General features: G+C 50.9%; 1 protein-coding gene and 1 long non-coding RNA gene across 3 annotated transcripts in view; both read left to right on the plus strand.

The window, feature by feature from the left end:
* Positions 1-412: 412 nt before the first annotated feature.
* Positions 413-13,202, plus strand: part of LOC149912169 (uncharacterized) — a 125,359-nt gene continuing 112,569 nt past the window's right edge. Inside the window, exons 1-3 of one of the 2 annotated variants that reach the window (XR_016461589.1) lie at positions 413-529; positions 1,968-2,183; positions 2,284-2,379. This is a non-coding gene — a long non-coding RNA (uncharacterized LOC149912169). Of the gene's footprint in view, positions 530-1,967; positions 2,184-2,283; positions 2,380-13,202 lie in introns of those variants that run through there. The other variant, XR_016461588.1, reaches the window with a different exon arrangement.
* On the plus strand, positions 3,978-9,961 carry LOC149912170 (rho GTPase-activating protein 32-like). Its single transcript, XM_090131262.1, has 14 exons — positions 3,978-4,072; positions 4,416-4,493; positions 5,139-5,261; positions 5,443-5,520; positions 5,839-5,920; positions 6,400-6,543; positions 6,771-6,873; positions 6,969-7,101; positions 7,267-7,349; positions 7,710-7,817; positions 8,171-8,316; positions 8,780-8,984; positions 9,160-9,305; positions 9,494-9,961. The coding sequence occupies exons 2-14, from the start codon at positions 4,440-4,442 to the stop codon at positions 9,919-9,921; spliced, it is 1,833 nt and encodes a 610-aa protein (XP_089987388.1). The 5' UTR covers positions 3,978-4,072; positions 4,416-4,439; the 3' UTR covers positions 9,922-9,961.

A 13,202-nucleotide genomic window follows, 5' to 3' on the forward strand; every position in this document is an offset into this window, starting at 1 on the left:
TTTATTTGGAAGGGACCTCGAGGATCATGTATTCCACCTCCTGGTTCCACACCGGACCTCCTATGGGTCAAGCCCTGTGTCTGAGAGCATTGTGCAAATGCTCTTTGGCCTTTGTCAGCTCAGTGCCAAACCACTGCCCTGGGGAGCCACTGCCAAATTCATGTATCTAGTTCATCCTCCAGAATGATGCCAAGAACAGTTATAGAGATCGACTTACAAACAAAATTCTTGTCTTGAATTAATGGTACATTTACCATTAAAAAAAAAAAAAAAGAAAAAAAAAAGAAAAAAAAAATGAAAGCCACATTCTTACGCTGGCATTTTACAGTATTGTCAGATTTTTGTAATTCTGTTTTGTCATATAAGATTCTCTCATCATGAAATAATGACCAAATTCTCTTTTCATATCTAAACATACAAATGCTAAAGGCAGCAGTGCTGTTCAAGAGTACATTACCAGCTCAAACACTGCTTTGGCTATAAAACTGAAGGTAGTAAGGAATTTTATCAAGGAGTTAGAAGAAAACATGTAAGTGTAGATTTAAAAGCAACCTGTATTGTTACTTAGAGTTTGATATAGTGTAATCCAATGCACAGTACTTGTAACGTATGTTTTATAAAATGCTTTGCAATGTAGGCATCTATTAAGATAAATGCTGCAAGTTCTAATATGTCCATGACCTTTTCAAACTGTTCCTTACTCCTACACATCACTACGAGTAGTTCTTCTGTCAGGAAGGATCACATGAGTAATTAACCTGTGACCTTAAGTTTGGAATTAAATGCATACAGTGGAAGTAAGAGCTGTGGGTTATTTTGCTCTTTCAGTGTTGAACAGCCGAGGTGTTTTGTTTTGGAGGGTGGATAGTGATGGGACACGTGGGGAATGGCTTTAAACTGAGACGGGGGGTGTTGAGGTTTAGGTTGGATGTGAGGAGGAATTTTTTCAGCCAGAGGGTGGTGAGGCACTGGAACAGGTTGCCCAGGGAGGCTGTGGATGCCCCATCCCTGCAGGCATCCAAGGCCAGGCTGGATGTGGCTCTGGGCAGCCTGGGCTGCTGGCTGGCAGGTTAGAAACCCAACATGACTTTATTGCAGCCCTGGGTGCAGGGGGATCACTGCTCCTAGCATGCACACAGAAGAGCTGGAGCACACAGGTGATGTACATTCCACTTGTGAACATTCCTGCAATTGCAGAGAGCGTGCGCCTGTTCCAATCACTGCTGCACAGATTAAAAACTGATTGCAGATGAGCTGTTTTGGTATGGGGTTCTTGCCAACGGTCTGCAGTGGCTGTGTGATTCCTCGGGGAGTTGCTCTCCAGCCCAAAGGTCATGTCCTAAGTCGACCAGATCCCGTTTGTGTCCAGAAATGGCTGACAACAGATCAGCTGCTGGTCAAGTTTCTAACATCACACTGGCCTTGCTCCAGTGTCTGTGTCATCAGCCCCAGCACATACGGTGCACCTCTTCAAGGCTTTGCAACACTGAGACTCTGCACTTGGGCTCCAGACATCCTGCTGCACCAAGAGGTTATTCTAGCTTTGGTATCTTGCAACTTTGTATATAACTACATCACTGTAATCATAAATGTCTAGGAGCATGGAGATGGAGAAATTAATCTTCCTGTAATTCTCTGTACTGCAGCCCCGTGGTTGTCAACACCTAATGCAATATTGAAATTTCAGTTGAGAAATTGAAAGCTGTCCCTAACAAAAAAACATCTGCATTTGTTATTGAAATCACACTGAGGATCAATAAATCCAAATTCTTCTAGCATAACCACGATTATAGGCAGTGTTTAGACAAGCTCTTACAGAAAACCATGAACACAAGGCTAAAGAGAGACTAAGTGATGCACTCTGCAGGAATACTCATGGAAGTCTTCACAGTGCAGGAGTCTGATCTGATTACAGATGCTGTGCTTTAAGTACCCCTTATCATATCTTTTCTTTCACTGTTGTGCAGGGGTTGGACTCAGTGATCTCTGGAGGCTGGAGATGCTGTTTGCTAATGGCAGATGGAGAGAGGAAAAGCAAGTGCAAGGCATGCTGTGCATAGCCACCACATGGCATCTGCACCATTTCCCCCTGCACAAAGGAGGAGCAGCTCACAAGGTTGGCCTGGGCCAGGGAAGGGAGCAGACAAACATCTGGACCGACCCCAGACGAGCTGGTTCTGCAGGTTGGGTGTCTTCTGCTGCTTGTCTCACATCCTGCTGCTCAGCGGTAGATTTGTTCCTGCTCAGTGCTAACAGGAAACTCACACAGCATTTCTGTTTCAGCTGTGCCAACGCTTTGATCCCTTGCTGCTTGGATGGGGCGTTTGAAGAATGATGCCTGTGCTGATGTCCAGCCAGGCTTTGGGGATGAGTCTCCACACCAGGGTCTGTCTGACAGGACTGAGGGTTGGGGATCCAGCCAGGTCGAGTCCAGTGTGCTTTGCTCTTGTTCTTAGTGCTTGTTTTTGCTCAGGAGGGCAGGAGGTGAACCTCGTGAACCAATGCCTGCAGACGGGGTTTGCAGAGAAAGAGGTCCTGCAGGCCTTGTGTGACAGCCACGGAGCTGCAGCGAGGCTGCATCCGTGTAAAACACCAGAGATCCACGGAGGTGTGAAGGGGAGCTGTGGGCTGCAGTCACGCAGGAAGGGATGTGCATGCTCGGGGTTTGGTTGTTGTGTGTGTGTTAAGTGACTGTGATACCACTGCTGGGTCAGTGTGAGTGTACGGAACAAGTGTGACAGCCTTTTTGATGGAGTCCTGTGAAAGGAGTCCTATGGACTTGAGATCCAACTATCAGCCCGTGGGCATCATCCAGGAGTTGGGGTAGGGGATGAGGCAAGGGAAGTTTGGCTGACAAAGGGATAAAGCAGTCTGGCAGTAGTTCTGTGTTTCTCCCATCTCCTCCTTTATTTCCTTCCAGGTGAAATAGATGGGTGCTGCAACATGCCCTTGAATGTAACAAAACCCACTCTAGTGTGGATTTGACATGGGCCCAGCACTGCAAGGTACGCTGCTGGGAGGAAGCGTCCATCTGGCTGAGGGCAGGAAGGTTTTCCAGAGGGATGCACTGAGGCCAGTTGTGCGAGGCTCAACAAGAGCAAGCGCCAGGTCCTGCGCTTTGGTCATGACGACCCCGTGCCAGCTTCTCCAGGATTTGGCTGGGGTAGAATTCCAAGCAGCCCCTGATTCCAGAACGTTGGGCTGGGCTGTTGGAATCTTCTGCCCTTGTGACTGGTCTTGCCTCCCCACCCTGTCCGTCGTGGTGGAGCAGCCTGGTGGCCCTCAGTGATGTCATAAGGGCTAGAATGAGGGGAGGAGCAGTGCGTGCTGCGTCCCTTCATTGGAGCGCTGGAGCTCTGACTGAGCAGCTCGCTTGTTGCACTTGTGCACCGACTGCGTCCCTTTGTCTTCACACCGTGCTGTGCAGCACCTTGTAGGTAAGCTGAGACAGTGTGGGAGAGACGGGGGGACAGTGAGTGCTGAGAACTGCTGGCTGGCGGAGCTCATAGGATCACATTATCTCCATCAGCAGAGGGGTGGCCATGAGGGACAGGGAGGTGATCGTCCCCCCCTGCTCTGCTCTTGTGAGGCCCCAGCTGCAGTACAGTGTCCAGAAAGACAGGGAGCTGTTGGAGAGGGTCCAGAGGCGAGCCACAGAGATGATCAGGGGACAGGAGCACCTCCCCTGGAAAGACAGGCTGAGGGAGCTGGGCTTGTTCAGCCTGGAGAAATGAAGGCTGTGGGGTGACCTCATGGCAGCCTTCAGTACCTAAAGGGAGCCTAAAAAGAGGAGGGCAATCAACTCTTTGAAAGGGTAGATAACAGCAGGACAAGGGGAAATGGATTTAAGTTGAAAACTTAAGTTTTTAAGTTGAGGGAGGGCAGATTTTGTTTTTTCCCTCGTAGTCTTTGCTAAACCGTGGAAGCCAACTGACCTGCTCTTTCTCTCTCCTCTCTCCACCCTCTGCCTGCTTCCCTGCTGCAGCTTTTGCTCGTGGAAGATCAGAGCAAAGTGACAAGGAACGGCTGCGGATTCGAGAGATTTCTCTCCCTCGTTCTGATCTCTTGCCAGGTACCTGCCATGGTTTGTCCCCCCACATGCTTTAGCAGCCCGTGACGCCCCGTGTTTAGTAACACAGCCTCATCCAGCTTTGATGGGATGCTGGTCACGTGTGGGTTTTCTCCACGTGCTCTGCAGCTCAGCCCTCAGAAGGATGCTGTCTGTGGTGCTGTGACCAGCTGGTCTCCAGGAAACCAATCCCTTAGGCAAAGAGTCCCAGCCCCAGCTTGTGCAGAGCTGCACAGCATCACCAGGGACACCACCAGGCATGCTTGGGCTGTGTGAGTGTGCCCGACAGCTGTAGGGAGCACAGCAGAGATGTGAACAGAGAAGATAAAAGTGTGTTTCTTTTCAGTTCCAGCTTGTCACACCTACGCTGATGGCTGTGGCGTGCAGCGAGATCAGCTGTGGGCCTGACCTGGCATGGACAGAGGTAGAGTATGAAGCTCTGATTGGTCTTTGTTCCCTGACTGCAGCCAGCAGAGTGAGCCGCAGATGTGCTCTCCTGCTTTCCAAGAGAGCTCCTCTGTGGCAAGACAGTAGTGCAAGCATGGCAAGTTTATAAAAGTACCAGAGCCATCTCGGGTGTTGTGTTTGTCCTCTACTGACTTTTCCCTTGAAATGGCTGCAGAAACAACAATCATTCTCTGCTCTGTTTGGCCTCGCTGTTGGTTGGACTGCTCAAGAGAGCTGCTTGGTGCTTGCAATGGCACTGTTTGCACCTTGTAACTGCAGCCGTAGCTTTGGTTTCCCTCTTCACGGTCTCCTAGCATCTTAAACAGTCAGCCTTCCTGCACAAAGAGCGCAGGAAAGGAGGGGGCAAAATGGACAAGGCCACCTGTCTGCGTCAGTGCCATTGCTGATTAGTCTGCGTGGGGAGAGATGCATCTTTGCTGGCGTGTGCCTGCTGCACACCAGGGAGAGAAACAGCCGTTATTAGACTTGCAGTTCCTTCTGAAGTGCCCATGATAAGGACCGAGTGCATTTCCTGCAGCTTTCTCTGCAGATGTGCTCCTCACCTTGAAATCCTCCTTGTTGGTTCCCAGCTCCTCACCGTGGCCTGTGCTCTCTGTTTCAGACTGAGAACAAGGGGAAGCCCCTGCTGGACCATGAGGTGGCACCTGTGAATGTTCCAGCTATTGCAGCTGCCCATGCTATTAAGAGATACGTTGCCCAGGCAGCGGATGAACTCTCCTTTGAGGTAAGCAGTTCAAGGCGTTCCTTGTTGTTCAATTTTACAATGGCAAATGTCTTCAGAGCTGCACTGGTGCAAGTGCTCTCAAGCTCGGCGATGTTTGGCAGTGCAGAAGAATGCAGTCATTTGAGCTGTGCTTTCCTCCCAGCCGTGCTGAAGCTGGGATTGACACTGCAATCTCTTGCAGGTGGGAGACATCATCTGTGTCATCGACATGCCACCAAAAGAGCTGACCCCCTGGTGGAGAGGCAAGCTCGGCTTCCAGGTAGGCACAAGCTTCAGACTGGAGAGTGCAACTTCAGTAAAGGCAGGAATCTTAGCTTAGAGCTGCTCTGCCTGCATAGGATGCCTAATGGATATAAACAGTTTCCCTGTGTTGGTGTCAGAGGACCTTGTCTTTGGCTGCAAATGTTGAAAAATTGTTACCTTTATGCTGTGAACTATGGCCACTTTCTGCTGGATAGTCTTATGGAACGTCAGGCAAGCACGTTCCGAGGGAAATGTTACGTGGCTTTTGGTTTAACAGTTCAGACCTGAGAAATGCTGCATGCAATAGTTGGCCTCTCTTTTCTTCTTGTTACAGGTTGGATTTTTCCCAGGGGAGTGTGTGGAACTCATTAATAAGAACATTCCTGAGGCACTCATCAACTCAGTGCCAAAGCCAGGTACGGATGTTACATTTCATGGTATGGGGAAGCAAAATGAAGTCTTTTATGGGGTGTGTTCCATGTTTAGTACCTCCTTTATCCATCCCACATTGTCCTCTGAGTTGATGATCCTTCATGCACACCATGGGGCAGAGATTTGGCCCAATCCTCCTGTGTTTATGACTGGACTTGGGGAAACTATAGAACTCTCATGGAATGGCTTGGGATGGAAGGGACCTCAGGGATCATCATGCTCCAACCCTCCTGCCTCAGGATGGTCTCCCAGCCCCCACATTTAATGTCAGATTAGACCAGGCTGCCCAGGGCCCCATCCAACCTGGCCTTGGGCTCCTCCAGAGATGGGGAAAATCCCTTTTTGTATGTACTGGTTGGTAATGTTCTTCCCGTTCTGACGTGCTCTGTAGAATGTGCTGTGCTCGGCCTCGTCCAACGGAGCCAGACCTGAAATGACCTGGTTTCTTCCTTTTGTTGTGCAGTGCCCAAGAAACGCAGCAAGATCCTCACCTTCCTTCGTTCCTTGGTGAAGGCCCGCCCAAAGAAACCGACCGAGCGGGAGGTGGAGAAGGAAAGGGTGTTTGGCGGTGACCTGGGAGAGCATCTTCTCCAGTCCGGTCGTGATGGTAAGGAGCTGCCCATTCCTGAGATCTTCCTCTGCTGGGCATCTAAAGAAGATGAAAGGGAGCTCATATCTAGCAGGGGGCAGGCTGATAGCAGTGGAGGCACGTGTAAGGGGAGTTGATGGCTGAAGGATAAAGTGAGGTGGATGCTTAGTGGATGGGATGTGAAGCACAGCCTGCAGCAGGACTTGAATCAGGAGCTCCACTGACGGCTGGCACGTGTTCTTCAGTCCCCCAGGTCCTCCAGAGCTGCGCTGAGTTCATTGAGCAGCACGGCGTGGTGCAGGGGATATACCGCCTGTCCGGCGTCGCGTCCAACATCCAGAGACTGCGGTAAGAGTGCTGCGACTGACACAGCCTGAGTGCATCTGGTGTGGCTTTGGGCTTGCCTTCCTCTCGCTCAACCGGGTTTGCGTCCCTCTCTCCAGGCAGGAATTTGAGTCGGAGCAGATTCCTGAGCTCACCGTCCGTGACATTCACAGCGTGAGCTCCCTCTGCAAGATGTACTTCAGGGAGCTCCCGAACCCTCTGCTCACCCACCAGCTGTACAGCAAGTTCTCGGTAAGCACAAGGCCACGTCTTTCATTTCCCTCTTCCTGGGCCTCTTGGCAGATGGCTGCAGCAGTGCCCCAGCTCGGAGGCCCTTTTGCTGTCAGCCCCACGAGGTTTACTCGCAGTGGTGTACTAGCCTGATTGGTGTCTCGCTCCCTTTCTGCACTACTCCAGGATGCTGTTGGTGCCGCTACAGAGGAGGAGCGGCTGCTCAGAATGCAGGACGTCATCCAGCAGCTGCCCGCTCCTCACTACAGGTCAGTGCTGCCCTCAGCCTGCTGAGCTCAGTCCTGCTGCATTGCAGAGGGCAATGATGCGGTTCCAGGCTCTGTCTCACGCCGGCAACACGATGCCTGTGTATGCTGAAAAGTTGAAGGCTCCATGGGCTTACTTTATGGGGTCAGTTCCTGGGCACGGGGGCACGCTTGGTGCAGCTGATGGCTGCAGCTGTGCTGTGCTGGGGCTTGGTGCTGCAGCGTGGCACTCAGTCAAGTTGGATCTACTTCATCTTCGGTGACAGTAGCAATCACAAGAAGTAGCATGAATGGAGGTTTGCTTTCTGAATTGCAGCACGGCATGCTCGTTGGTGCTGAACGTTTGCCTCTCTTGTTTTCCAGGACACTGGAGTACCTGATGAGACACTTGGCGTGTCTGGCTGGGAGCTCCACGATAACAAACATGCATGCCAAGAACCTAGCCATTGTGTGGGCTCCAAACCTCTTAAGGTAAACTTCTGGTTCTGTTTCAACACTTCCTCTGTTCTCCAGTAAAAAAAAAACAGTCCTCCCTTTTTCTCCATCAAATGTGCTCTTCTCCTGTAAAATCTGTGGCTGACAGCAGAGCAGGAGCCTGGGCTGTTCTCCATCCCCACAGGCACAATGTCTAGGTGACAATTGTGCTCTGTTCTTTAGATGGGACTGACGTGTCCTTGATCATCCAGGGGAATTTCTGCAGTGGCATCACTGATTGCCCACTGCGGAAGTCTCCAGAGCCTCAGTTGACAGCTTTTGGCTGCAACAATTCAGACTCGGGGAAACGGTCTTGGAGAAATGACTTCTAAAATCTGCCTTTTCTACAGATCACAGCAGAACGAGTCTGCCTGTGCCAGCGGAAGAGCTGCCTGCATGGAGCTGCAGACGCAGTCGGATGTGGTGGAATTTCTCATCAACCACACCGACGTCCTCTTCAGCTCCAAATCCGGAGCAGACATCGCAGATGCAGCAGGTGAGTGTCTTCCTCCATTAGCTTGATCTTGACCTGACACCTTGATCAAATGCAGGCCTTCTCCGGGACCTTTGAGATACTCTTTTACCATCAAAGGGACAGCAGACCTCTTGGCTTCCATTAGAATCTGGCAACCTGTTGCTGGATGCTGAGAATGTCCAAGCCCAAATTTCACAAGGAGGAAACCGTCATTATTATGGTTTGCATGCAGGAAAAGCTTGATGCAAGCGTTGCAGCGAAGCTTTCTCAGTTCCCTGCCCCTTTTATCTAGGGGTAAGATCTCTTAATGATGACCGTGTCCTTTGCCATAAACAGACTTCTGCCCACATGGTTATTTTGAGCTCCTCTTCTTCCAGTGGCTCGGATAAGCAAGCCTGAGAAAAATACAGCACCTCCCCCAGAACCGTGGTGGCTGTGCTGCTGCTTTCTGATCCTCGCTCTTACCTGTGGTTTTCCCTGACAGGGCACAATTCTCTCCCAGGGCCCAAGTCTGTGGGGGTCTCTTCTGCTGCCACAAAGCTGCTCAGCCTGGAGGAGGCACAGGCACAGAGGCGAGGCCACAGCAGCTCTCCCCCTGTGACAGAGAGCAGCAGGGACATTGAAGTGGAAGAAAGCCCTGCAGCTGGGCAGGGCAAGTTCCACACCGTCGTTGACTTTCCATCTGACAGGTAAAGAGGACTTTCTTTTCCAGCACCCAGCATCATTCTTTGGGTGGGTTTTTCTGTTTTTCTGCAGAAACCAGGCAGTGCTAGGAACAAGCAACTGCTGCCAAGAGCTCAGTGCAGCTCTTCCCTCACCCTGCACCATGCACGACTCACAGCGTTGGCTGTTTTCTCTCTCCAGACAAAATCCACCCAGCAAGAGTGAGGAATCACCAGCTAGCAGTTGGTGTTGCTGCTTCAGGCTCAGAAAGCCATCCTCTGGCAGCAAACGCCAACTGCAGCGCAATGCCAGGCAGCTTTCAGAAACAGCAGTGGTAGTCCTGGCAGGTAAGGGTGCAAATGCAGCTTCCAAATCCCTGCTTTTCAGGAACATAGAATTCAAGCTTGCAGTGCACTTGTATCTCTTTCTGGCATTCCAGCCCCTGCCTAGCATCTTCAGTTCACCCCTGATCAAGAACCACTGTCGTAATTCAGCTTGTGAAAGTTTGACACTAATCCCTGTGTATCCTTTCTAGGTGAATCGAGCCCTTGCCAACCCAGAAGATCCAGGGCAAGTAGCGAGGATGTTCTCTGTGCTTCCATCAGTGGAGAGCTCTTAGGAAGCACAAATTGCTGCAGTTCCAACAGCAGCATTCCATCTGACATCATTAATGGAGAGAAGGAGCTCATCGAAGTCCATGCTCTCATTACACCTGGCTCTGCTGAATTTGCTGACCTGGGCCTGCAAGACACCACAGTCACCAGCCTGGATTGTAACCAGGAGACTCTGCAGTGCAGCCCATCCCAAGCACAGTGTGAGTGCCCCGACAGCAGCACCTCCATGCAGGAGCAGGTCAGCATCAGTGAGGAGGAGCAGAGCCTCTTGCAGGGGGACTTTCAATCAGGCCTCCAGTCCCAGGCACCGGACAGCAGCACTGAGAGCTCTGAGCCACTCTCTCCATGACAAGACAGGATGAGTCCCATCTTCACCGTCGACCGCTCACACTCTCCTGTCTTTTATACAATAATAAAAGCACATTTGTGCTCAACCAACGCCTTGACTGCCTCCAGAGTCTTCATTCACACGGACTGGGATGAATGCAGCACACAGCAAGGCACCCCAGCTTGCAATGCTGTGGCTGTGGGGTGCGTGCAGCACAGCTCCGGGTTTGTTCCTGTTTTGTCTGGCTTTGGGATGTCTGCAGGGGGAGCTCTGCTACCATTTGGCATGGTAGCAAATAATCTCTCGCATCCTGGATGCTGCTCATGATACTCCCAAGCTTCCTGGCTGTGGCTTTGTGATGCTTTTCAGGGCTTTTTGATGCATTTTGATGCCTTGGCTGCTCCTTAACACCTCTCTCTTCCCATCATGTCCTTTCCTGGCTCCCACCTACGAGCTGGCCCTGCAGATCATCTCCAGACCTGTCATCAGCACACTGCGGCAGGAGAAGCTCCCCCTGGCCAACGTCTGGCAGTACTGCTTGGTCTGCAGCTCAGTGGCCATTTCCCTTTTAGGCGGCTCCTGCAGAAGAATCAAGCAGCAGAACCTTTTGCTCACCCTGCAGCACAAAGATGCTACGAAAGCAGAAACAACCTGGGAATCTCTGGGTCTGCAAGACTTCACAGACACTCACCGACTGTGTCTGATGGCTCCCTCCCATCCTTGATTTCCTTCTCCCTTTCTCCACGTCGGATCCCACTGCTGAGCCATGATCAAGCTGCCCAGTGTGGCAGAGCATCGTGCAGAGCCGTGCTGGCACCTCCTCCCCTTCCTCTCCTGCAGCTCAGCGTGCAACCTGAGCAAGTTTTTTTCTGAGAAAGTGACCAGCTCTTTTCCATCCCTTTGCCCCTACAAACAGTTGTCCAGAGGATCTCGTCCAAGAATTCCTGGAACAGCCTGCAGCTGGCTCTCCTGAAGTTCAGGCTCCTGCCTTTGCTTCCTGCCAGGCCCGCATTCCTTGAGATCACCAACTCAAGGAGGGCATGGTCACTGCAGCCCTGACCGCCTCCTGTCGTAACCCCTGGTGTGCACCATGTCCAGCAATGCTTCCCTTCTGCTTGCTGTGCCCAATGCCTGCACCACAGAGTGATTCTCACTGCACTCCAGGAGTCTGTCAGATTGCTTGCAGCCAGCCATGCTGATTTCCCAGACTGACTGGAATCCCCCATCAGCATGAGAGTCAGTGAGTGCGATGCTTCTGCTGGCTGCAGTAAGCAGCTCCCACCAACAGGCTCTCTTTCCAGGCGGCTGTAGCAGACCCTCACCTCCAGAAGCCCTGCACTGCTGCACTTCCTAATTTTACCCACAAGTTCACAACCTGCTCATGGCTCTTCTTAGTTCTTTGCAGTCAACTTCTCATCATAGAGGGCAAATCCCTTGCCTTCCAGAATTCCATAGTATCAATTGTGTCAGGATTTTTTTATTTTATTTATTTATTTATTTATTTATTTATTTCCATTTTCTAGGTAGGAAAATGAATTTCTGAGCCAGGAGAAGCAGAAGTGAAACAGTCTTCCTGGCACTGCTCAGGTTGCAGGAGTTGCCAAGTGCTCCTCAGGTAATGTGTGCTGAAGAGCTGACCTTGGTGGCAGGGGCTGCATTTTGTGCCTGTCATGCGGGAATCCAAGAAAGCCTATTCAGAGCAGGAGCTGCAGAGCGAGATAAACATCACGAGAAGGTAAGGCTGAGAAGCAAGGACACCTCCAGAAAGAAGAGAAAAACTGAGTCAAGTGAGCTGCGTGACGGCCGTGTGATGCTGACCATGATTGGAGGAAGAGCGCATGGCTGGGAATGACTGATGGCTCTGGTTGGATGGGTGCCTGTGTGCACAGAGGTAAGGAGTGTTTGTGGGATGTTTTGCTGGCATCTAACGGCTGTAAGGGGAAGTCAAGAGAGAAAGCTTGTGAATGCATAGAAGGGATGTTAAAATCTGGAACAGACTGTTTGGATCATTCACAGCTGAGTCCAGATTGCCACACTGCCAGAACCTGGGGCCTAGGATTTTCCTTTAAGAGTGCTAACTGCTTATTTTAAATGATAAAAAGTAACATTGAAAAAAGCTTCCCTCCTTGCATTAGAATAAGGCATTGATATTTGATGTTTCTGTCTTTCCATTCCTTTAGCAGCCTGGGTGTTGATGCAGCTGCATGCATCTGCTGCCCTCCCCTTCTGTTTTGTGTAAAAGAACAGTAAAATATGCAATCAGTGTGAGATCTTTCTGAAGTATTTTACTTTATTTGCCCCTAGGCTGCAATGGCTGGGAAATGGCAGTGTCACCCAGGAGCCCACACGGCGACCTGATGTCTCATTGTTGGGGTCTATTGGAAACCACCACGATGACAAAAGAATGCCTGGGATTCCTCCGGCCCAAATGCCAAACCTTGCACTTGGCTGTGCTGAACCTCATGAGGTTCACCCAGGCCCACCTCTCAAGTCTGCTGAGCTCAAACAGATGTCATTTTTCTCGTGTCCTTCCATTCCGAGTCCATCTGTTCCCCAAAGCAAAAGAATTTGGAGGGAACCACCGACAGTTATGTGAGCGATTTCAGCGTCTATTTCTGATCATGGCAACAACTTCAGAGGTCTCACTTAATTTACGGTGCCCGTTGTAATTCTGACCAAGGCTGCAGTTGCAGCTGACTTCCCAAGGCTGCAAGACGTGGTGGTGACACAGCCTTGTGCTTCTGCATTTGTGCTCATCCCACGCTTCCTTTCTCTGTCTCGCAGGTCAGCTCCTGCTGGAAGCAGATGGTATCCCAGTGTGAATGAAGGTCAGTGCAGGAGCAGCTGCTGATGGGAGGAAGGAAGTCCATGCTGAAGAGCTCTGAAGCATCTGCAGGTATGGTTCTGGAGGAGGCAGCAGTGATGTCGGAGGGCTCCCAGCAGGAAGCTGTCTCATCCAAATGCTTGCTGAGTGGTTGGAAGGGAGCTTTCTGCATGACAGCAGCACCAGTTGCTTGCTTCAAATGCTGCCAAGACAAGGATTAGCACGAGTTCCAGTATCTACAGTATCATCACGAATCACGATAGGATTACAATGTGTCCTCATACAAACGCAGCCATTTCTCCCTGAGTCCAAAGGCTGTTTGGAAAGCATCTGTGAGGTCTCTCAGACCAAACCACTGCTGTCCGTGTGGGATCTGACTCATTAGGGTATAGGGGTTAGGAACCACAGGCTGTCTTTTGAGAACGGGTTCAGTCATTTCCTTACATCTTGCACCAGCCGATACGTGCCGTCTGCCTTC

The sequence above is a fragment of the Phasianus colchicus genome, chromosome Z (genome assembly GCF_987193195.1).
Source record: "Phasianus colchicus chromosome Z, bPhaCol1.hap1.1, whole genome shotgun sequence".
Classification (NCBI taxonomy): Eukaryota; Metazoa; Chordata; class Aves; order Galliformes; family Phasianidae; genus Phasianus; species Phasianus colchicus.

What these genes read in the sequence shown, in the direction of transcription:
- LOC149912170 (XM_090131262.1), top strand. Translation starts at nt 4,440, where the DNA reads ATGGCTGTGGCGTGCAGCGAGATCAGCTGTGGGCCTGACCTGGCATGG. An exon ending in CAACTCAGTGCCAAAGCCAG is followed by an intron (nt 5,921 to 6,399) that starts GTACGGATGTTA and finishes TTTGTTGTGCAG; the next exon opens with TGCCCAAGAAACGCAGCAAG. An exon ending in AGACATCGCAGATGCAGCAG is followed by an intron (nt 8,317 to 8,779) that starts GTGAGTGTCTTC and finishes TTTCCCTGACAG; the next exon opens with GGCACAATTCTCTCCCAGGG.